This window comes from Onychostoma macrolepis, chromosome 05 (assembly GCF_012432095.1).
Source record: "Onychostoma macrolepis isolate SWU-2019 chromosome 05, ASM1243209v1, whole genome shotgun sequence".
Lineage (NCBI taxonomy): Eukaryota > Metazoa > Chordata > Actinopteri > Cypriniformes > Cyprinidae > Onychostoma > Onychostoma macrolepis.
Window position 1 is genome coordinate 5713942 of NC_081159.1, and position 22558 is coordinate 5736499.

Genomic DNA, 22558 nt, shown 5'->3' on the forward strand with positions numbered 1-22558 from the left:
AGTGTGTGTGATTAGTGTGTGCGTGGGATCAGGTGTGCGTGTGATTGATGCAATGAGTGATTGGTGACAGCTGTGATCAGTGTTGGATGATGGGAATTGGAGTCCATGTGATGTGTGGTGTGCAAGTCCATGTGGTGAGCGGGTGACCTCTAGTGGAGGGTGAATGGAAGTGCAGACTAGATTCATGACCGCATGCATGTTGGAAATTATTCAAAGGTTAGATACTTGCATGCATACATTCAATTCACTTCACATTTTATTTCTATATCACTTTTTACAATACATATATTTTTAAAGCAGCTATACAGAAAATGTATGTTTCATTGAAACATTTGGCCCTAATAAACAGGGAATAGCATCAAATAGAGAAATTTCCTGTCAAATATTTGAGCCCCAGTGAGCAGTAGGTGAATGTCAAGGAAATAAAATGTCTATCGGTGGTGAGGTGTTGGTGGAAACCTTGAAAGGAAGCAGATTCATCTAGGACCCATCCTTCATCATTAAAATGATGATCATGTGCATATGTTACAGTTCAATCAGACATGGCTAAAATAGTAGGGTATAAGATGTGTTATGTCAATGCTTGAACAAAGAGATATCTTTAATCTAGACTGAAACACATCATTCAGTCCAAAAGATCTGAGTGTTGGAGCTTCTTAAGAAAGCTTTCCTTTCCTGACAAAGTAAAGTGAAGTGTTCTTGATACAAGAATATAATTTTATATACTTTTAATATTTATATGTTATCTGTGAGTACCCTTTTTGGCAACACTTTAGAATAGGGAACACTTATTCACCATTAACTACGACTTTTCCCTCAATAAATTCCTAATTTGCTGCTTATTAATAGTTAGTAAGGTAGTTGTTAAGTTTAGGTATTGGGTAGGATTAGGGATGTAGAATAAGGTCATGATTAAATAAGGTGATTAAAATAAGGCATTACTATGTGCTTCATTAGTGCTAATAAATGGCTAATAGTCTAGTAATATGCTAGCTAATAAGCAACTAGTTAAGAGACCCTAAGATAAAGTGTTACCATCTTTTTTTCCCTCCACACTAATTCTAAACACACATTTGTTTTTCAGGTGGTTCATCGAGATAAATCCGGAAAAGGGACCAGGGCTGGAGGAGTCATATCAAAGCTGATGGGGAAGGTCACCCAGAAAAAGAAAACCGTGAACCCTCGTGTCTGCAGTCAAAATTTATGGATTTTGAGTTGGACTTTATACAAGTATTAGACACCACAGACCACACACACACTCACATCACACACACACGTTTGTTTTTGTGAAAAGTGGGGACATCCCATAAGCGTAATGGTTTTTATACTGTAAAAACTGTATGTGCTATTGCCCTACACCTAAACCTACCCTTTACAGCGAACTTTGTGCTATTTCAGATTTTCAATACACTCCATTTTGTGTGATTTATAAGCCTTTTGAAAAGTGGGGACATGGGGTAATGTCCTGAAAAGTCACCTGCTCCTTGTAATACCTGTCATTACACAAATTTATGTCCTCATTTGTCACAAAAATGTGCGTGCGCACATACCCACACACACAGTCTCTTGATCTCTATTTTTTCAGGTATTCATTAATTTCTATTCACTCAAAAACATTTACTCAGGTGTTCTCTAAGTTTTCACTTAATCTTTGTGTCCAGAGTTATTTTTTGGACAGCCTGCATGACCTATTAGAATTAATTGTTAAAGAGTTAAAGCAATTTATTTATCATTTATACAGCTGAAATGTACATTTATTGTCATGAATGTAATAAGCTTTGGGCTTTATTTTACAATTTGTTTTCATTTTGTACCAATGTTCTGTAAGTCAGAATCTGATTTGGGGAATATGTTGAGTTTATTTCTGTTATGACCACTTCTTCCCCTTAAATTTCAATTATTGTCTTTAATGTTTTTTCTAAGAAAGTTTTTTTTTTTTTTTTTTAATAAAGCAAAACAAGTTTTGAATCAACACTTTAAAGCTGCTTTACTTGTGTTACATTTCAAGTCACTATTTCAAAGGGTACAAATATATATTAAAAACCAAGAAGAAAATGTTGTCCTTTTTACTAGCAGGCCATTATTCAATAGCGTACACAATGGCATAGTATATTTGTATTGTAGTTTACACATTGTTTGTTTAGTTGTGAAGAAGAGCAAAAAATGTGTTTGCGAAAACAGTAGTCAACTGTAAATTTCACCAACAGTAAGACAGTTAATTTTACAGTTCCTTGCTGGCAACCAAGCTGCCAGTTCTTTACAGTTTTTTAATAAACAGTAACCAACTGTAATTTTACCCAACAGTAAGATACTGTTAATTTTACAGTTCCTTGCTGGCAACCAAGCTGCCAGTTCTTTACTGTTTTTTAATAAACAGTAACCAACTGTAATTTTACCCAACAGTAAGATACTGTTAATTTTACAGTTCCTTGCTGGCAACCAAGCTGCCAGTTCTTTACTGTTTTTTAACAGGACAATTTTTAACAGTGTGGGCTCTCATAACACCTGAGCAGTGCCACAGACTGATCGACTCCATGTCACACCGCATTGCTGCAGTAATTCAGGCAAAAGGAGCCCCAACTAAGTATTGAGTGCTGTACATGCTCATAATTTTCATGTTCATACTTTTCAGTTGGCCAAGATTTCTAAAAATCCTTTCTTTGTATTGGTCTTAAGTAAGATTCTAATTTTCTGAGATACTGAATTTGGGATTTTCCTTAGTTGTCAGTTATAATCATCAAAATTAAAAGAAATAAACATTTGAAATATATCAGTCTGTGTGTAATGAATGAATATAATATACAAGTTTCACTTTTTGAATGGAATTAGTGAAATAAATCAACTTTTTGATGATATTCTAATTATATGACCAGCACCTGTATATGTCCATGACAGGGTGGACATATCTTATGGTTTATGCTTTGAATAATGGCCCAATTATCTTTAAAAAATGTGTGGGATCTCAGCTAATATGGTTCTATAGTACTTGAGTGTTTATGATACTGTTTATGATAGGCTACTGTGTTATGATATGACATAAAGCGAATGGGAAATGAAAACCAAAATTTTTGAGTATTGTGAGGGTTGAAAGGCACTCTATGGTGATATTGACCCCTTTACATATCTTTTCTGGCAGAAACGCTTTCAGTTTTGTTTTTGTTTTTGTTTTTTTCACTCATAGCTTACATAATGGCTAAAGAAAATAATACGGAGGTATTGATCATGGTAATCATTTCATGCTGACTGGGCGAGATTCAGTGGAAAACACCTGACAGCGCTGCTTTAAGAAATCACTTGGGACTCAGAGAAAGTGAAAGGATTTGTCCCGTGTTGATCTGACCAGTGGCGGGTTGTTTAGTTCTGTTTCAGAGAACAGCAGGCAGCAGATTTTAAGAAAAAAGGTAAGTAAAGCCCATGACAACATACACACTAACTAAAAACAAAATATAAGTTAACCGAAGTCTATAAGGTAACATTTAGGCCTACTAATTTTCATTGCTTTGCCTTTTTTTTTCTTTATAAAGACGAGACTGCATGTGATTCAACGCAAAAATAAGCGTTAATGGAAAGCTTTCTATGATTTGTGTGATAACCCTGTCTATCAACAATCTATATAGGCTATATATTCCACCGATTCACAAAACCTGTCAGAATTAGCCTACTAGTTCGGACTTAATTATTTGACCCGGGCGTCAATATGGGTTAAGGCTAGAAGGCATACAGCAAAAACTACTGGGCATGCGCACATCAATATAGCGTAATTTTTCTCACACTGTACAACAATATTATTTTTTCATTATTGTAAGGAGTAGGTTTAGGGTTGGGGTAAGTGTAGACATTAATAAAACACAATCTTTCAACTTCAATTTTTCGGTTTTTGCTGTAGGCTAACCCCTCTAGCCACAACCGTCAATATGGTTCCAACATTAAAGCGGAAAGTGCAAGCGATTGAAGAGAAAAGTGAAGGCTTCGCTTGGTCACGTGATTTTCGGGAACAATGGGTGTGTTCGACTTGAAGCGGCCCTGCGCAGACCGATCGGTGTATGACAACAAAGTACCGCATCCCGCTGAATGTCGAATTAAGCTGCATACTGCAGTAGCCTCTCTACTTTACTGCAACGTTTAGCAAGGGTTTAAACTTTACCGTTGACGTGCAACTTCAGCTGTTTAAAATAACCATTGCAATAACTAGAGGAGCATTTATACGTATGTAAGTGCAATTTATATTTACATTTAGTCAATTTAAATTAAATTAAACTAATTTAAATTAGTGATGGAACAATAGTGAATAGTGAAGTGACACTGACAGTCTAGCATCATTCTGTGGTGTCATTTTGTGCCTTATGTTCCTGTTTAGGATTGAGAATGGAGACTGAAATCAACAGTAAGTGCTGTTAAAATGATTGTTATTTTCCTTCATTCTCAAAATGCCATTGATATTATATAAAAGATAATAATAATTTGTGTGAGTCCACATTTTTCTCTTTTTCCAACACAGATGACTTTCAGATAGTTTTCTCTGAAGAATCTCAATCAGATTCCACCATTCGGTGTCACCTATCTCCTGAAATCAGTGCTGTCGATATGGAGATCAGATGGTTTAAGGAAACAGAATGTGTGTGTTTCTATAAGAACACACGGTTGATAGAGGGGGAGAGTTATAAAGGCATAATGAGGCTATGCATTGAGGAGCTGGAGAGGAATTGTGTCCTTACAGCTGAAGAATGTCAGAGAATCATATGTTGGTGATTACCTGTGTCAGGTCACCAGAGGAAACAGGACAGCGGAGATATCAATAAGGAAATGTGAGTGTTTCATATACTGTAGCTTCATTCTACACCAGCTCTAACCTCTAGTCAGAATGAACAGAAATCCAGAGGATTGTTAAGTGTTTGATCAGAGTGTAATCAGGCCTCTTGTATTGATCTAATCTATTTTTATCCAATCCCACCAGCCTTACAAAAATATGTGTATTAAAGAGTGCCAAGTTTCATTCCACGATTTCATGATTATCAGTATTTTCTCTGAATCTCATTTTAACTGGTTAATCTTTTGGACATTTTTTCATATTACTCTGAACTGTTTAACATATTACTGTTAACCGTTTTTACATTGTTTTACTGTGATTTCACTGATTCATACGACATGTTTCCTAACAGCATTAAAGACCAATGATGAAGTGCCTCAAAAACAACCAAATGGTGTAGACAGGTAATAGAAAATAAAACCATTTACTAATCAGCAGCTTACTTTAAATACAGTGTGAATTTCTTCTAACATTTATGAAACAAATGTAAATAACTGAAAATATATTTTGTAGGTCTTTTAGCTCCAATAAGATTTAAGTAACCTTTTAAAGGGATAGTTTACCCAAAAATTAAAATTCTGTCATTAATTACTCACCCTCATGTCATTCCAAATACATAAAACCTTTGTTTACCTTTGGAACACAATTAAGATATTTTTGATGATATCCGAGACAGGGGCGAGCCACGGTGTGCCAGGGTACAAAAACAGATGCAGAATTCTTATTTTTTTTAATCGTAATAAATATGGGCGGCGCTAAGGAGGGGCTAGCAGATGCTTCAGCACCCCCAAGAAAGACCAAAGCACTGTCATAGCACCCATAAGAAATGAAATAAAATAAAAACATTTGACTTATTACGCATTCATAACTCGTGCATTGCAATATAACGTGACGTGATTAGCAGGCGCACTTTTCGAATTGTCAGCATTTTATTTTAAAAATGGATCGGTTCCTTGTGCCAAGTAGGCCTGTCCCCGACTAAAGATTTCACTAGTCACACGTAAATTGATTAATATAATAACCTAGGCTACTAACCGTCCTTTAATATATAGGCGTATAGCCTATTCCGCGCTCAAGCACACATATAAAACTTGCAATGGCAAAAGTAGGCTAATGATTATGAATATGTTGGGGGAAAGGGAAAGGGTAAAGAAAACATTTTAATTATTGTTAATAAACTAGTGATTTCTTCTCAGTCAGTGTCGGCTGAAAAGATAAAGTTGCCGAATGCGACGCTGCACTCGCCATCTCCACATGAACTTTAATAAAGAAATGCACCTTTTCATTCCGACTACGTAATTAGAGATGTTATATATTTTTACAGGCTATATCAGCCCAGCCTGTTCTGTAACGTTAGTAATACACAGTCTTGGTGTTTTTTTGCACATTAATCTGACAGTAAATGTGGCACACCCAGTTTTTCTGATGCACACCCAGTCTCTTTTCTGGCTACGCTCCTGATCCGAGAGCTTTCTGACCCTCCATAGACAGCAATGTAGTTAGCATGTTCAAGACCAAGAAACATAGTAAGGACATCGATAAAATAGTCCATGTGACATCAGTGCTTCAACCATAATTTTATGATGTTACGAGAATACTTTTTGTGTGCAAAGAAAACTAAAATAACGACTTTATTCAACAATTTCTTCTCTTCTGTGTCATTCTCTGCCATGTGTTCACGACAGCACCACCACAACATATGCGTGTGCGTTTCTCTGCTTCCAAACAAGTGCAGTGCATCTGGGTTCTACATCAGAACGCCGGCTCCTGCGTCAGCAGCATCACATGCATGCGTCGTGGCACTCTCCTGAACATACAAAGACTGACACAGAAGAGAAGAATTGTTGATTAAAGTCATTGATTTTGTTTTCTTTGCACATAAAAAGTATTCTCGTAGCATCATAAAATTACAGTTGAACCACTGATGTCACATGGACTATTTTATCGATGCCCTTATACTATGTTTCTGGCCCTTGAACGTGTCAGTTGCATTGCTGTCTATGGAGGGTCAGAAAGCTCCCAGATTTAATCAAAAATATCGTAATTTGTGTTCTGAAGACGAACAAAGGTCTTACGGGTTTGGAACGACATGAGGGTGAGTAATTAAAGACAGAATTTTCATTTTGAGTGAACGTTCCCTTTAAGTTACCATTAAGTTTCCATTTATCATTTAAAAAAATCATTTGCATTCTTTAATAAAAAAGAAAATCATTATCTGTAGGTAGAACATCGTTGCTGTCCAATTTCGTCTACTTTCTGTACTGTCAAAACATTTGCAGTCACAGCTTGTCACCAGGACAGCAGTACCCTTAAAAGGGCAACTTTATACTTTGTCTGTCCCTAAAAGATCCATATTAGTAGAGTAATGTATTCTTAAGATACTACAATGGACATGGGTAAATAAGTTGCAAAAATGTCTTATGGGCAGTACCCTTAAGGGGAAAAGCCATTGTACCACTCATTTTAGCACTTTTATTTTCAAATGGATCATCAAACCAAATGGATACCAGTGGAATTTTTTTTTTGCTCCTCTATACACAATATACACATACAGTATAAGAGTTGAATCATGTTATGTAAATGGAAACAAAAGCTGGGTACAATAGGGGCCAATGATGTATATTTGTTCTGACACAGTTAACAGGTTTTAAGCATAATTATAAAGTTTAGTAAATTTATTTAGATTTATAATCAAATTGTGAAACCCTCTTGATTGTCCATTGCGTCTGAACTGCCTGAGTATTTATTTTATAGGATATTTCAGGAATTTCATGAAAGGTTGATAGACAATATTCTTCTCTCAATGTTCTCAATGTTCTTCTCAACAGATCGACAAAATATGGACTGATGAGGAGAGAATAAAATGGCAAATTCTGCATTATTGGCAGGTGAGTTCTGTTAGAATACTTAAAGTAATTGAAATTTGAACACAGAACTTGATTTATTCAATACAGAATAAATAAATGTGGTTATCTTGTATATTATATAAACATTTATTAAGAATTTCATATGCTTGATTTCATATAGTTTTCAACAGGCTAGAAAAAACAGATGCACCAAAGGAAGATCTTCAGGGTGTCAATGAGATGGAAACCAGTACCTGTAAATGGGAGGAACAGGAAGCACATCTGGTTGATCAACAACCGGGATTTTCAAGTCAGAAATTACCGGACAGTGGTAAGTGTTTGTCACAATTTATAGTTTTTCGGGATACATTTGGATGAATCATTTTGTATATTCAAAGTTAATCTGCACTTGAACATACTTATTCTCATGAAGATAGTTGATGGAGCAGATCAGCCATGATCAAGGTCTCACTGACTGCAGAACAAATAGAATGATACAAACATATCTGTGATTACTTTTGATGCAGTGTATCAGACTTTCTAGAATGTATTAACATCTGCTAGAAACCTACTGCTGTTTCAAGATCAGTTGTTGAATAATAAAAAGACACATTAACAGACGCAGGTTAGCTAGTTGAAATATATTATTATCAATAATGTAATTTTCGTGTGAAAGAGAAAGAACAGAAACTGTAATGCTGTCATGTACATCAGAATATAAGGTCAGAGGCAGATACAGTAAATATTTGGGTGAAATATGTGGATTTGTGTATGTGAAGTCAAAATGGACACAAACAGCATATCCAAAACAAAAGATTTTCTTGTCTATTTTTTTTATTTTACCATGCTGTTGAATTTTCCAGATGTCAAAATGTGCATCTTTCGAACTGCAAAAACAAATGCCCATGATAAGGATTTTACTCACATGCTACAAAGCCGAATTGAGAATCTGAGAGAAGTTCCAACAGTAGACGAGAGTGACGTTATTCTGGTTTTCTGTCCTGTTGTGTCCCGAGCTGGAACTGACATTAACAAAGCACTTGAAAGATTCACTGGCAAGACAGGTTGTTTGAGCTTACTGTCACTTTTCAGTAATAAATATTTTTATTATTCAGAATATTCTGGAGTACATTATATTTTAATGGTGAGGACATTTGACAAATTTGTCTGTTTCCTGAACAGAAACTAAGCTGGCTGTTCTAGTGGTGCTTCATCACACATTTGACCCAGAGAAAACCGTCCCAGACAGCAGCAGATGTGTCAACAGGACAGACATACTCACAGTGGACTGTCTGTTCAATGAGGATCCAGGATTACTGACGTGTCAGAAGAATTCAGATGCAGTTGACAAAGTTGTGAACTGGATACAGCAGGTGTGTAACAAGATGCTCTAAAATATTTCATTTGAAAAACACGTCACTGTACTCATAAGCTCATGTTCTAATCGTTCTCTACAGGGGAGGCAAACAGGTGACAAAATATGTCCACGTTCTACTGATTTAACAACAACTGACTTTACAAACCCAGGAAAAAACCAAACCGAACCAAATAAGGTAAATCTTATATTGTTATGCTTAAGTTGCTGTTTTAAAATGCCAAACAGTGTTTATCCAGATACTGTGACTGAATTTATAAGTTGTGTTTCTGTAAAATTTACAGAGGCAGAAAATGGGAAACTACGAACCTAGTACAAGTAAGTTTGTATCTTATGAGGATCTCACACAATAACTGCTTGTCTAGTCATACATATTACATTTTTTTACATTTTTGTCAAGAGTTATTGTAGAACGGAATAACTCATCTTCCTGGACACCATCCTAGAAAATGAAATTCGTTTTTAAAACTGTATTACTATATTTGCATTCATTGTGGTCTGATCATATTTCTACGTTTCCCTGTTGTTCTTATTCAATCCTAATTCATTTTCCAGAAGAGGTCAAAGTGTTCTCCATTTTGACTGGAAAGATAAAAAACTGTCACAAGGAGTTTTTCGACATTCTGAGAAACCGAATTAAGAATCTGAAGGAAGGACGTACAGCGGACGAGAGTGACATTATTTTAGTTTTCTGTCCTATTGTTTCTCGAGCTGGAACTGACATTGAAGCAGCACTGAACAATTTAGTTTACTCTACAGGTTGTTTGATTATCATCTTCACACTATTTTAAATAAAGATTTTAATTCACAGAGTATTCTGCCTCAAAGTGATACGTGTATATGCATTTCAGATTAAATTATATTAAATAAATTTGTCTATGTCCTTAAACAGGTTCTCAGCTAACTGTTCTAGTGGTGCTTCATCACACGTTTGACCCAGAGAAAATACTCCCAGACAGCAGCAGATGTGTCAACAGGACAGACATACTCACAGTGGACTGTCTGTTCTATGAGGATACAGGATTACTGAAGTGTCAGAAGAATTCAGATGCAGTTGACAAAGTTGTGAACTGGTTATTACAGCAGGTGTGTAACAAGATGCTCTAAAATATGAAAACTGCTTTAAAGTGTATCATTTGAAAAACATCACTGTTTGCTCAGTATCATCATGTGATGATTCTCTACAGGGGAGGAAAACAGGTGTCAACATCTTTCCACGTCAGAGTAGGTTAAAGTCACTTTTTGTCATGAAATATCTATTATTGTATTTCAGTCAAGTAAATGATTGTTATTTTCCTTCATTCTCAAAATGCCATTGATATTATATAAAAGAAAATAATAATATTAATTCTGAATCGTTCTTTGGTGTCATTTTGTGCCTTATGTTCATGTTTAGGAGAGAAAATGGAGACTGAAATCAACAGTAAGTGCTGTTAAAATGATTGTTATTTTCCTTCATTCTCAAAATGCCATTGATATTATATAAAAGATAATAATAATATTAATTCTGAATCATTCTGAAGTGTCATTTTCTGCCTTATGTTCATGTTTAGGAGAGAAAATGGAGACTGAAATCAACAGTAAGTGCTGTTAAAATGATTGTTATTTTCCTTCATTCTCAAAATGCCATTGATATTATATAAAAGATAATAATAATTTGTGTGAGTCCACATTTTTCTCTTTTTCCAACACAGATGACTTTCAGATAGTTTTCTCTGAAGAATCTCAATCAGATTCCACCATTCGGTGTCACCTATCTCCTGAAATCAGTGCTGTCGATATGGAGATCAGATGGTTTAAGGAAACAGAATGTGTGTGTTTCTATAAGAACACACGGTTGATAGAGGGGGAGAGTTATAAAGGCATAATGAGGCTATGCATTGAGGAGCTGGAGAGAGGAATTGTGTCCTTACAGCTGAAGAATGTCAGAGAATCATATGTTGGTGATTACCTGTGTCAGGTCACCAGAGGAAACAGGACAGCGGAGATATCAATAAGGAAATGTGAGTGTTTCATATACTGTAGCTTCATTCTACACCAGCTCTAACCTCTAGTCAGAATGAACAGAAATCCAGAGGATTGTTAAGTGTTTGATCAGAGTGTAATCAGGCCTCTTGTATTGATCTAATCTATTTTTTATCCAATCCCACCAGCCTTACAAAAATATGTGTATTAAAGAGTGCCAAGTTTCATTCCCACGATTTCATGATTATCAGTATTTTCTCTGAATCTCATTTTAACTGGTTAATCTTTTGGACATTTTTTCATATTACTCTGAACTGTTTAACATATTACTGTTAACCGTTTTTTACATTGTTTTACTGTGATTTCACTGATTCATACGACATGTTTCCTAACAGCATTAAAGACCAATGATGAAGTGCCTCAAAAAACAACCAAATGGTGTAGACAGGTAATAGAAAATAAAACCATTTACTAATCAGCAGCTTACTTTAAATACAGTGTGAATTTCTTCTAACATTTATGAAACAAATGTAAATAACTGAAAATATATTTTGTAGGTCTTTTTAGCTCCAATAAGATTTAAGTAACCTTTTAAAGGGATAGTTTACCCAAAAATTAAAATTCTGTCATTAATTACTCACCCTCATGTCATTCCAAATACATAAAACCTTTGTTTACCTTTGGAACACAATTAAGATATTTTTGATGATATCCGAGACAGGGGCGTAGCCACGGGTGTGCCAGGGTACAAAAACAGATGCAGAATTCTTATTTTTTTTAATCGTAATAAATATGGGCGGCGCTAAGGAGGGGCTAGCAGATGCTTCAGCACCCCCAAGAAAGACCAAAGCACTGTCATAGCACCCATAAGAAATGAAATAAAATAAAAACATTTGACTTATTACGCATTCATAACTCGTGCATTGCAATATAACGTGACGTGATTAGCAGGCGCACTTTTCGAATTGTCAGCATTTTATTTTAAAAATGGATTGGTTCCTTGTGCCAAGTAGGCCTGTCCCCGACTAAAGATTTCACTAGTCACACGTAAATTGATTAATATAATAACCTAGGCTACTAACCGCCCTTTAATATATAGGCGATAGCCTATTCCGCTCAAGCACACATATAAAACTTGCAATGGCAAAAGTAGGCTAATGATTATGAATATGTTGGGGGAAAGGGAAAGGGTAAAGAAAACATTTTAATTATTGTTAATAAACTAGTGATTTCTTCTCAGTCAGTGTCGGCTGAAAAGATAAAGTTGCCGAATGCGACGCTGCACTCGCCATCTCCACATGAACTTTAATAAAGAAATGCACCTTTTCATTCCGACTACGTAATTAGAGATGTTATATATTTTTACAGGCTATATCAGCCCAGCCTGTTCTGTAACGTTAGTAATACACAGTCTTGGTGTTTTTTTGCACATTAATCTGACAGTAAATGTGGCACACCCAGTTTTTCTGATGCACACCCAGTCTCTTTTCTGGCTACGCTCCTGATCCGAGAGCTTTCTGACCCTCCATAGACAGCAATGTAGTTAGCATGTTCAAGACCAAGAAACATAGTAAGGACATCGATAAAATAGTCCATGTGACATCAGTGCTTCAACCATAATTTTATGATGTTACGAGAATACTTTTTGTGTGCAAAGAAAACTAAAATAACGACTTTATTCAACAATTTCTTCTCTTCTGTGTCATTCTCTGCCATGTGTTCACGACAGCACCACCACAACATATGCGTGTGCGTTTCTCTGCTTCAAACAAGTGCAGTGCATCTGGGTTCTACATCAGAACGCCGGCTCCTGCGTCAGCAGCATCACATGCATGCGTCGTGGCACTCTCCTGAACATACAAAGACTGACACAGAAGAGAAGAATTGTTGATTAAAGTCATTGATTTTGTTTTCTTTGCACATAAAAAGTATTCTCGTAGCATCATAAAATTACAGTTGAACCACTGATGTCACATGGACTATTTTATCGATGCCCTTATACTATGTTTCTGGCCCTTGAACGTGTCAGTTGCATTGCTGTCTATGGAGGGTCAGAAAGCTCCCAGATTTAATCAAAAATATCGTAATTTGTGTTCTGAAGACGAACGAAGGTCTTACGGGTTTGGAACGACATGAGGGTGAGTAATTAAAGACAGAATTTTCATTTTTGAGTGAACGTTCCTTTAAGTTACCATTAAGTTTCCATTTATCATTTAAAAATCATTTGCATTCTTTAATAAAAAAGAAAATCATTATTTGTAGGTAGAACATCGTTGCTGTCCAATTTCGTCTACTTTCTGTACTGTCAAAACATTTGCAGTCACAGCTTGTCACCAGGACAGCAGTACCCTTAAAAGGGCAACTTTATACTTTGTCTGTCCCTAAAAGATCCATATTAGTAGAGTAATGTATTCTTAAGATACTACAATGGACATGGGTAAATAAGTTGCAAAAATGTCTTATGGGCAGTACCCTTAAGGGGAAAAGCCATTGTACCACTCATTTTAGCACTTTTATTTTCAAATGGATCATCAAACCAAATGGATACCAGTGGAATTTTTTTTTTGCTCCTCTATACACAATATACACATACAGTATAAGAGTTGAATCATGTTATGTAAATGGAAACAAAAGCTGGGTACAATAGGGGCCAATGATGTATATTTGTTCTGACACAGTTAACAGGTTTTAAGCATAATTATAAAGTTTAGTAAATTTATTTAGATTTATAATCAAATTGTGAAACCCTCTTGATTGTCCATTGCGTCTGAACTGCCTGAGTATTTATTTTATAGGATATTTCAGGAATTTCATGAAAGGTTGATAGACAATATTCTTCTCTCAATGTTCTCAATGTTCTTCTCAACAGATCGACAAAATATGGACTGATGAGGAGAGAATAAAAATGGCAAATTCTGCATTATTGGCAGGTGAGTTCTGTTAGAATACTTAAAGTAATTGAAATTTGAACACAGAACTTGATTTATTCAATACAGAATAAATAAATGTGGTTATCTTGTATATTATATAAACATTTATTAAGAATTTCATATGCTTGATTTCATATAGTTTTCAACAGGCTAGAAAAAACAGATGCACCAAAGGAAGATCTTCAGGGTGTCAATGAGATGGAAACCAGTACCTGTAAATGGGAGGAACAGGAAGCACATCTGGTTGATCAACAACCGGGATTTTCAAGTCAGAAATTACCGGACAGTGGTAAGTGTTTGTCACAATTTATAGTTTTTCGGGATACATTTGGATGAATCATTTTGTATATTCAAAGTTAATCTGCACTTGAACATACTTATTCTCATGAAGATAGTTGATGGAGCAGATCAGCCATGATCAAGGTCTCACTGACTGCAGAACAAATAGAATGATACAAACATATCTGTGATTACTTTTGATGCAGTGTATCAGACTTTCTAGAATGTATTAACATCTGCTAGAAACCTACTGCTGTTTCAAGATCAGTTGTTGAATAATAAAAGACACATTAACAGACGAGGTTAGCTAGTTGAAATATATTATTATCAATAATGTAATTTTCGTGTGAAAGAGAAAGAACAGAAACTGTAATGCTGTCATGTACATCAGAATATAAGGTCAGAGGCAGATACAGTAAATATTTGGGTGAAATATGTGGATTTGTGTATGTGAAGTCAAAATGGACACAAACAGCATATCCAAAACAAAAGATTTTCTTGTCTCTTTTTTATTTTACCATACTGTTGAATTTTCCAGATGTCAAAATGTGCATCTTTCGAACTGCAAAACAAATGCCCATGATAAGGATTTTACTCACATGCTACAAAGCCGAATTGAGAATCTGAGAGAAGTTCCAACAGTAGACGAGAGTGACGTTATTCTGGTTTTCTGTCCTGTTGTGTCCCGAGCTGGAACTGACATTAACAAAGCACTTGAAAGATTCACTGGCAAGACAGGTTGTTTGAGCTTACTGTCACTTTTCAGTAATAAATATTTTTATTATTCAGAATATTCTGGAGTACATTATATTTTAATGGTGAGGACATTTGACAAATTTGTCTGTTTCCTGAACAGAAACTAAGCTGGCTGTTCTAGTGGTGCTTCATCACACGTTTGACCCAGAGAAACCGTCCCAGACAGCAGCAGATGTGTCAACAGGACAGACATACTCACAGTGGACTGTCTGTTCAATGAGGATCCAGGATTACTGACGTGTCAGAAGAATTCAGATGCAGTTGACAAAGTTGTGAACTGGATACAGCAGGTGTGTAACAAGATGCTCTAAAATATTTCATTTGAAAAACACGTCACTGTACTCATAAGCTCATGTTCTAATCGTTCTCTACAGGGGAGGCAAACAGGTGACAAAATATGTCCACGTTCTACTGATTTAACAACAACTGACTTTACAAACCCAGGAAAAAACCAAACCGAACCAAATAAGGTAAATCTTATATTGTTATGCTTAAGTTGCTGTTTTAAAATGCCAAACAGTGTTTATCCAGATACTGTGACTGAATTTATAAGTTGTGTTTCTGTAAAATTTACAGAGGCAGAAAATGGGAAACTACGAACCTAGTACAAGTAAGTTTGTATCTTATGAGGGATCTCACACAATAACTGCTTGTCTAGTCATACATATTACATTCTTTTTACATTTTTGTCAAGAGTTATTGTAGAACGGAATAACTCATCTTCCTGGACACCATCCTAGAAAATGAAATTCGTTTTTAAAACTGTATTACTATATTTGCATTCATTGTGGTCTGATCATATTTCTACGTTTCCCTGTTGTTCTTATTCAATCCTAATTCATTTTCCAGAAGAGGTCAAAGTGTTCTCCATTTTGACTGGAAAGATAAAAACTGTCACAAGGAGTTTTTCGACATTCTGAGAAACCGAATTAAGAATCTGAAGGAAGGACGACAGCGGACGAGAGTGACATTATTTTAGTTTTCTGTCCTATTGTTTCTCGAGCTGGAACTGACATTGAAGCAGCACTGAACAATTTAGTTTACTCTACAGGTTGTTTGATTATCATCTTCACACTATTTTAAATAAAGATTTTAATTCACAGAGTATTCTGCCTCAAAGTGATACGTGTATATGCATTTCAGATTAAATTATATTAAATAAATTTGTCTATGTCCTTAAACAGGTTCTCAGCTAACTGTTCTAGTGGTGCTTCATCACACGTTTGACCCAGAGAAAATACTCCCAGACAGCAGCAGATGTGTCAACAGGACAGACATACTCACAGTGGACTGTCTGTTCTATGAGGATACAGGATTACTGAAGTGTCAGAAGAATTCAGATGCAGTTGACAAAGTTGTGAACTGGTTATTACAGCAGGTGTGTAACAAGATGCTCTAAAATATGAAAACTGCTTTAAAGTGTATCATTTGAAAAACATCACTGTTTGCTCAGTATCATCATGTGATGATTCTCTACAGGAGGAAAACAGGTGTCAACATCTTTCCACGTCAGAGTAGGTTAAAGTCACTTTTGTCATGAAATATCTATTATTGTATTTCAGTCAAGTAAATGATTGTTATTTTCCTTCATTCTCAAAATGCCATTGATATTATATAAAAGAAAATAATAATATTAATTCTGAATCGTTCTTTGGTGTCATTTTGTGCCTTATGTTCATGTTTAGGAGAGAAAATGGAGACTGAAATCAACAGTAAGTGCTGTTAAAATGATTGTTATTTTCCTTCATTCTCAAAATGCCATTGATATTATATAAAAGATAATAATAATATTAATTCTGAATCATTCTGAAGTGTCATTTTCTGCCTTATGTTCATGTTTAGAGAGAAAATGGAGACTGAAATCAACAGTAAGTGCTGTTAAAATGATTGTTATTTTCCTTCATTCTCAAAATGCCATTGATATTATATAAAAGATAATAATAATTTGTGTGAGTCCACATTTTTCTCTTTTTCCAACACAGATGACTTTCAGATAGTTTTCTCTGAAGAATCTCAATCAGATTCCACCATTCGGTATCACCTATCTCCTGAAATCAGTGCTGTCGATATGGAGATCAGATGGTTTAAGGAAACAGAATGTGTGTGTTTCTATAAGAACACACGGTTGATAGAGGGGGAGAGTTATAAAGGCATAATGAGGCTATGCATTGAGGAGCTGGAGAGAGGAATTGTGTCCTTACAGCTGAAGAATGTCAGAGAATCATATGTTGGTGATTACCTGTGTCAGGTCACCAGAGGAAACAGGACAGCGGAGATATCAATAAGGAAATGTGAGTGTTTCATATACTGTAGCTTCATTCTACACCAGCTCTAACCTCTAGTCAGAATGAACAGAAATCCAGAGGATTGTTAAGTGTTTGATCAGAGTGTAATCAGGCCTCTTGTATTGATCTAATCTATTTTTTATCCAATCCCACCAGCCTTACAAAAATATGTGTATTAAAGAGTGCCAAGTTTCATTCCCACGATTTCATGATTATCAGTATTTTCTCTGAATCTCATTTTAACTGGTTAATCTTTTGGACATTTTTTCATATTACTCTGAACTGTTTAACATATTACTGTTAACCGTTTTTACATTGTTTTACTGTGATTTCACTGATTCATACGACATGTTTCCTAACAGCATTAAAGACCAATGATGAAGTGCCTCAAAAAACAACCAAATGGTGTAGACAGGTAATAGAAAATAAAACCATTTACTAATCAGCAGCTTACTTTAAATACAGTGTGAATTTCTTCTAACATTTATGAAACAAATGTAAATAACTGAAAATATATTTTGTAGGTCTTTTAGCTCCAATAAGATTTAAGTAACCTTTTAAAGGGATAGTTTACCCAAAAATTAAAATTCTGTCATTAATTACTCACCCTCATGTCATTCCAAATACATAAAACCTTTGTTTACCTTTGGAACACAATTAAGATATTTTTGATGATATCCGAGACAGGGGCGAGCCACGGTGTGCCAGGGTACAAAAACAGATGCAGAATTCTTATTTTTTTTAATCGTAATAAATATGGGCGGCGCTAAGGAGGGGCTAGCAGATGCTTCAGCACCCCCAAGAAAGACCAAAGCACTGTCATAGCACCCATAAGAAATGAAATAAAATAAAAACATTTGACTTATTACGCATTCATAACTCGTGCATTGCAATATAACGTGACGTGATTAGCAGGCGCACTTTTCGAATTGTCAGCATTTTATTTTAAAAATGGATCGGTTCCTTGTGCCAAGTAGGCCTGTCCCCGACTAAAGATTTCACTAGTCACACGTAAATTGATTAATATAATAACCTAGGCTACTAACCGTCCTTTAATATATAGGCGTATAGCCTATTCCGCGCTCAAGCACACATATAAAACTTGCAATGGCAAAAGTAGGCTAATGATTATGAATATGTTGGGGGAAAGGGAAAGGGTAAAGAAAACATTTTAATTATTGTTAATAAACTAGTGATTTCTTCTCAGTCAGTGTCGGCTGAAAAGATAAAGTTGCCGAATGCGACGCTGCACTCGCCATCTCCACATGAACTTTAATAAAGAAATGCACCTTTTCATTCCGACTACGTAATTAGAGATGTTATATATTTTTACAGGCTATATCAGCCCAGCCTGTTCTGTAACGTTAGTAATACACAGTCTTGGTGTTTTTTTGCACATTAATCTGACAGTAAATGTGGCACACCCAGTTTTTCTGATGCACACCCAGTCTCTTTTCTGGCTACGCTCCTGATCCGAGAGCTTTCTGACCCTCCATAGACAGCAATGTAGTTAGCATGTTCAAGACCAAGAAACATAGTAAGGACATCGATAAAATAGTCCATGTGACATCAGTGCTTCAACCATAATTTTATGATGTTACGAGAATACTTTTTGTGTGCAAAGAAAACTAAAATAACGACTTTATTCAACAATTTCTTCTCTTCTGTGTCATTCTCTGCCATGTGTTCACGACAGCACCACCACAACATATGCGTGTGCGTTTCTCTGCTTCCAAACAAGTGCAGTGCATCTGGGTTCTACATCAGAACGCCGCTCCTGCGTCAGCAGCATCACATGCATGCGTCGTGGCACTCTCCTGAACATACAAAGACTGACACAGAAGAGAAGAATTGTTGATTAAAGTCATTGATTTTGTTTTCTTTGCACATAAAAAGTATTCTCGTAGCATCATAAAATTACAGTTGAACCACTGATGTCACATGGACTATTTTATCGATGCCCTTATACTATGTTTCTGGCCCTTGAACGTGTCAGTTGCATTGCTGTCTATGGAGGGTCAGAAAGCTCCCAGATTTAATCAAAAATATCGTAATTTGTGTTCTGAAGACGAACGAAGGTCTTACGGGTTTGGAACGACATGAGGGTGAGTAATTAAAGACAGAATTTTCATTTTTGAGTGAACGTTCCCTTTAAGTTACCATTAAGTTTCCATTTATCATTTAAAAAAATCATTTGCATTCTTTAATAAAAAAGAAAATCATTATCTGTAGGTAGAACATCGTTGCTGTCCAATTTCGTCTACTTTCTGTACTGTCAAAACATTTGCAGTCACAGCTTGTCACCAGGACAGCAGTACCCTTAAAAGGGCAACTTTATACTTTGTCTGTCCCTAAAAGATCCATATTAGTAGAGTAATGTATTCTTAAGATACTACAATGGACATGGGTAAATAAGTTGCAAAAATGTCTTATGGGCAGTACCCTTAAGGGGAAAAGCCATTGTACCACTCATTTTAGCACTTTTATTTTCAAATGGATCATCAAACCAAATGGATACCAGTGGAATTTTTTTTTTGCTCCTCTATACACAATATACACATACAGTATAAGAGTTGAATCATGTTATGTAAATGGAAACAAAAGCTGGGTACAATAGGGGCCAATGATGTATATTTGTTCTGACACAGTTAACAGGTTTTAAGCATAATTATAAAGTTTAGTAAATTTATTTAGATTTATAATCAAATTGTGAAACCCTCTTGATTGTCCATTGCGTCTGAACTGCCTGAGTATTTATTTTATAGGATATTTCAGGAATTTCATGAAAGGTTGATAGACAATATTCTTCTCTCAATGTTCTCAATGTTCTTCTCAACAGATCGACAAAATATGGACTGATGAGGAGAGAATAAAATGGCAAATTCTGCATTATTGGCAGGTGAGTTCTGTTAGAATACTTAAAGTAATTGAAATTTGAACACAGAACTTGATTTATTCAATACAGAATAAATAAATGTGGTTATCTTGTATATTATATAAACATTTATTAAGAATTTCATATGCTTGATTTCATATAGTTTTCAACAGGCTAGAAAAAACAGATGCACCAAAGGAAGATCTTCAGGGTGTCAATGAGATGGAAACCAGTACCTGTAAATGGGAGGAACAGGAAGCACATCTGGTTGATCAACAACCGGATTTTCAAGTCAGAAATTACCGGACAGTGGTAAGTGTTTGTCACAATTTATAGTTTTTCGGGATACATTTGGATGAATCATTTTTGTATATTCAAAGTTAATCTGCACTTGAACATACTTATTCTCATGAAGATAGTTGATGGAGCAGATCAGCCATGATCAAGGTCTCACTGACTGCAGAACAAATAGAATGATACAAACATATCTGTGATTACTTTTGATGCAGTGTATCAGACTTTCTAGAATGTATTAACATCTGCTAGAAACCTACTGCTGTTTCAAGATCAGTTGTTGAATAATAAAAGACACATTAACAGACGAGGTTAGCTAGTTGAAATATATTATTATCAATAATGTAATTTTCGTGTGAAAGAGAAAGAACAGAAACTGTAATGCTGTCATGTACATCAGAATATAAGGTCAGAGGCAGATACAGTAAATATTTGGGTGAAATATGTGGATTTGTGTATGTGAAGTCAAAATGGACACAAACAGCATATCCAAAACAAAAGATTTTCTTGTCTATTTTTTATTTTACCATGCTGTTGAATTTTCCAGATGTCAAAATGTGCATCTTTCGAACTGCAAAACAAATGCCCATGATAAGGATTTTACTCACATGCTACAAAGCCGAATTGAGAATCTGAGAGAAGTTCCAACAGTAGACGAGTGACGTTATTCTGGTTTTCTGTCCTGTTGTGTCCCGAGCTGGAACTGACATTAACAAAGCACTTGAAAGATTCACTGGCAAGACAGGTTGTTTGAGCTTACTGTCACTTTTCAGTAATAAATATTTTTATTATTCAGAATATTCTGGAGTACATTATATTTTAATGGTGAGGACATTTGACAAATTTGTCTGTTTCCTGAACAGAAACTAAGCTGGCTGTTCTAGTGGTGCTTCATCACACATTTGACCCAGAGAAAACCGTCCCAGACAGCAGCAGATGTGTCAACAGGACAGACATACTCACAGTGGACTGTCTGTTCAATGAGGATCCAGGATTACTGACGTGTCAGAAGAATTCAGATGCAGTTGACAAAGTTGTGAACTGGATACAGCAGGTGTGTAACAAGATGCTCTAAAATATTTCATTTGAAAAACACGTCACTGTACTCATAAGCTCATGTTCTAATCGTTCTCTACAGGGAGGCAAACAGGTGACAAAATATGTCCACGTTCTACTGATTTAACAACAACTGACTTTACAAACCCAGGAAAAAACCAAACCGAACCAAATAAGGTAAATCTTATATTGTTATGCTTAAGTTGCTGTTTTAAAATGCCAAACAGTGTTTATCCAGATACTGTGACTGAATTTATAAGTTGTGTTTCTGTAAAATTTACAGAGGCAGAAAATGGGAAACTACGAACCTAGTACAAGTAAGTTTGTATCTTATGAGGGATCTCACACAATAACTGCTTGTCTAGTCATACATATTACATTTTTTTACATTTTTGTCAAGAGTTATTGTAGAACGGAATAACTCATCTTCCTGGACACCATCCTAGAAAATGAAATTCGTTTTTAAAACTGTATTACTATATTTGCATTCATTGTGGTCTGATCATATTTCTACGTTTCCCTGTTGTTCTTATTCAATCCTAATTCATTTTCCAGAAGAGGTCAAAGTGTTCTCCATTTTGACTGGAAAGATAAAAAACTGTCACAAGGAGTTTTTCGACATTCTGAGAAACCGAATTAAGAATCTGAAGGAAGGACGACAGCGGACGAGAGTGACATTATTTTAGTTTTCTGTCCTATTGTTTCTCGAGCTGGAACTGACATTGAAGCAGCACTGAACAATTTAGTTTACTCTACAGGTTGTTTGATTATCATCTTCACACTATTTTAAATAAAGATTTTAATTCACAGAGTATTCTGCCTCAAAGTGATACGTGTATATGCATTTCAGATTAAATTATATTAAATAAATTTGTCTATGTCCTTAAACAGGTTCTCAGCTAACTGTTCTAGTGGTGCTTCATCACACGTTTGACCCAGAGAAAATACTCCCAGACAGCAGCAGATGTGTCAACAGGACAGACATACTCACAGTGGACTGTCTGTTCTATGAGGATACAGGATTACTGAAGTGTCAGAAGAATTCAGATGCAGTTGACAAAGTTGTGAACTGGTTATTACAGCAGGTGTG

The 22558-nt window shown here is 35.5% G+C and overlaps 2 protein-coding genes and 1 long non-coding RNA gene across 8 annotated transcripts; all 3 read left to right on the forward strand.

The window, feature by feature from the left end:
* The first annotated feature begins 3214 nt into the window (after window positions 1-3214).
* Window positions 3215-15850, forward strand: LOC131541036 (uncharacterized). Of its 6 annotated transcripts, none has more exons than XM_058776519.1 (24): window positions 3215-3401; window positions 4358-4384; window positions 4499-4805; window positions 5160-5211; window positions 7636-7695; window positions 7835-7984; window positions 8517-8717; window positions 8836-9026; window positions 9111-9206; window positions 9313-9346; window positions 9587-9787; window positions 9921-10114; window positions 10216-10252; window positions 10425-10451; window positions 10582-10608; window positions 10723-11031; window positions 11389-11441; window positions 13863-13923; window positions 14063-14212; window positions 14741-14940; window positions 15059-15248; window positions 15333-15428; window positions 15535-15568; window positions 15808-15850. In XM_058776519.1, the coding sequence occupies exons 5-20, from the start codon at window positions 7671-7673 to the stop codon at window positions 14827-14829; spliced, it is 1845 nt and encodes a 614-aa protein (XP_058632502.1). In that variant the 5' UTR covers window positions 3215-3401; window positions 4358-4384; window positions 4499-4805; window positions 5160-5211; window positions 7636-7670; the 3' UTR covers window positions 14830-14940; window positions 15059-15248; window positions 15333-15428; window positions 15535-15568; window positions 15808-15850. The 6 variants fall into 6 exon arrangements, with proteins under 6 accessions (XP_058632502.1, XP_058632499.1, XP_058632500.1 ...); XM_058776516.1 differs by having other exon boundaries at window positions 3216-3401; window positions 9584-9787; XM_058776517.1 differs by having other exon boundaries at window positions 3216-3401; window positions 9584-9787; window positions 15811-15840.
* LOC131540323 (uncharacterized) lies at window positions 15544-20401 on the forward strand. Its single transcript, XM_058774981.1, has 10 exons — window positions 15544-15568; window positions 15902-16009; window positions 16143-16338; window positions 16438-16472; window positions 16644-16674; window positions 16801-16826; window positions 16941-17249; window positions 17606-17658; window positions 20083-20142; window positions 20282-20401. The coding sequence occupies exons 1-10, from the start codon at window positions 15544-15546 to the stop codon at window positions 20294-20296; spliced, it is 858 nt and encodes a 285-aa protein (XP_058630964.1). The 3' UTR covers window positions 20297-20401.
* Window positions 20402-21549: 1148 nt separating this feature from the next.
* On the forward strand, window positions 21550-22126 carry LOC131540039 (uncharacterized). Its single transcript, XR_009271163.1, has 3 exons — window positions 21550-21645; window positions 21752-21785; window positions 22024-22126. It is a non-coding gene; the product is annotated as an uncharacterized LOC131540039 (long non-coding RNA).
* Window positions 22127-22558: the final 432 nt, after the last annotated feature.

Coding starts and splice junctions, on each gene's coding strand:
- LOC131540323 (XM_058774981.1), top strand. CDS start 15,544: ATGGGAAACTACGAACCTAGTACAA. Junction 16,473..16,643: donor CAACATCTTTCCACGTCAGA/GTAGGTTAAAGT, acceptor GTTCATGTTTAG/GAGAGAAAATGGAGACTGAA. Junction 16,827..16,940: donor AATGGAGACTGAAATCAACA/GTAAGTGCTGTT, acceptor TTTCCAACACAG/ATGACTTTCAGATAGTTTTC.
- LOC131541036 (XM_058776516.1), top strand. CDS start 7,671: ATGGCAAATTCTGCATTATTGGCAG. Junction 9,347..9,583: donor AAACTACGAACCTAGTACAA/GTAAGTTTGTAT, acceptor TTCATTTTCCAG/AAGAGGTCAAAGTGTTCTCC. Junction 10,253..10,424: donor CAACATCTTTCCACGTCAGA/GTAGGTTAAAGT, acceptor GTTCATGTTTAG/GAGAGAAAATGGAGACTGAA.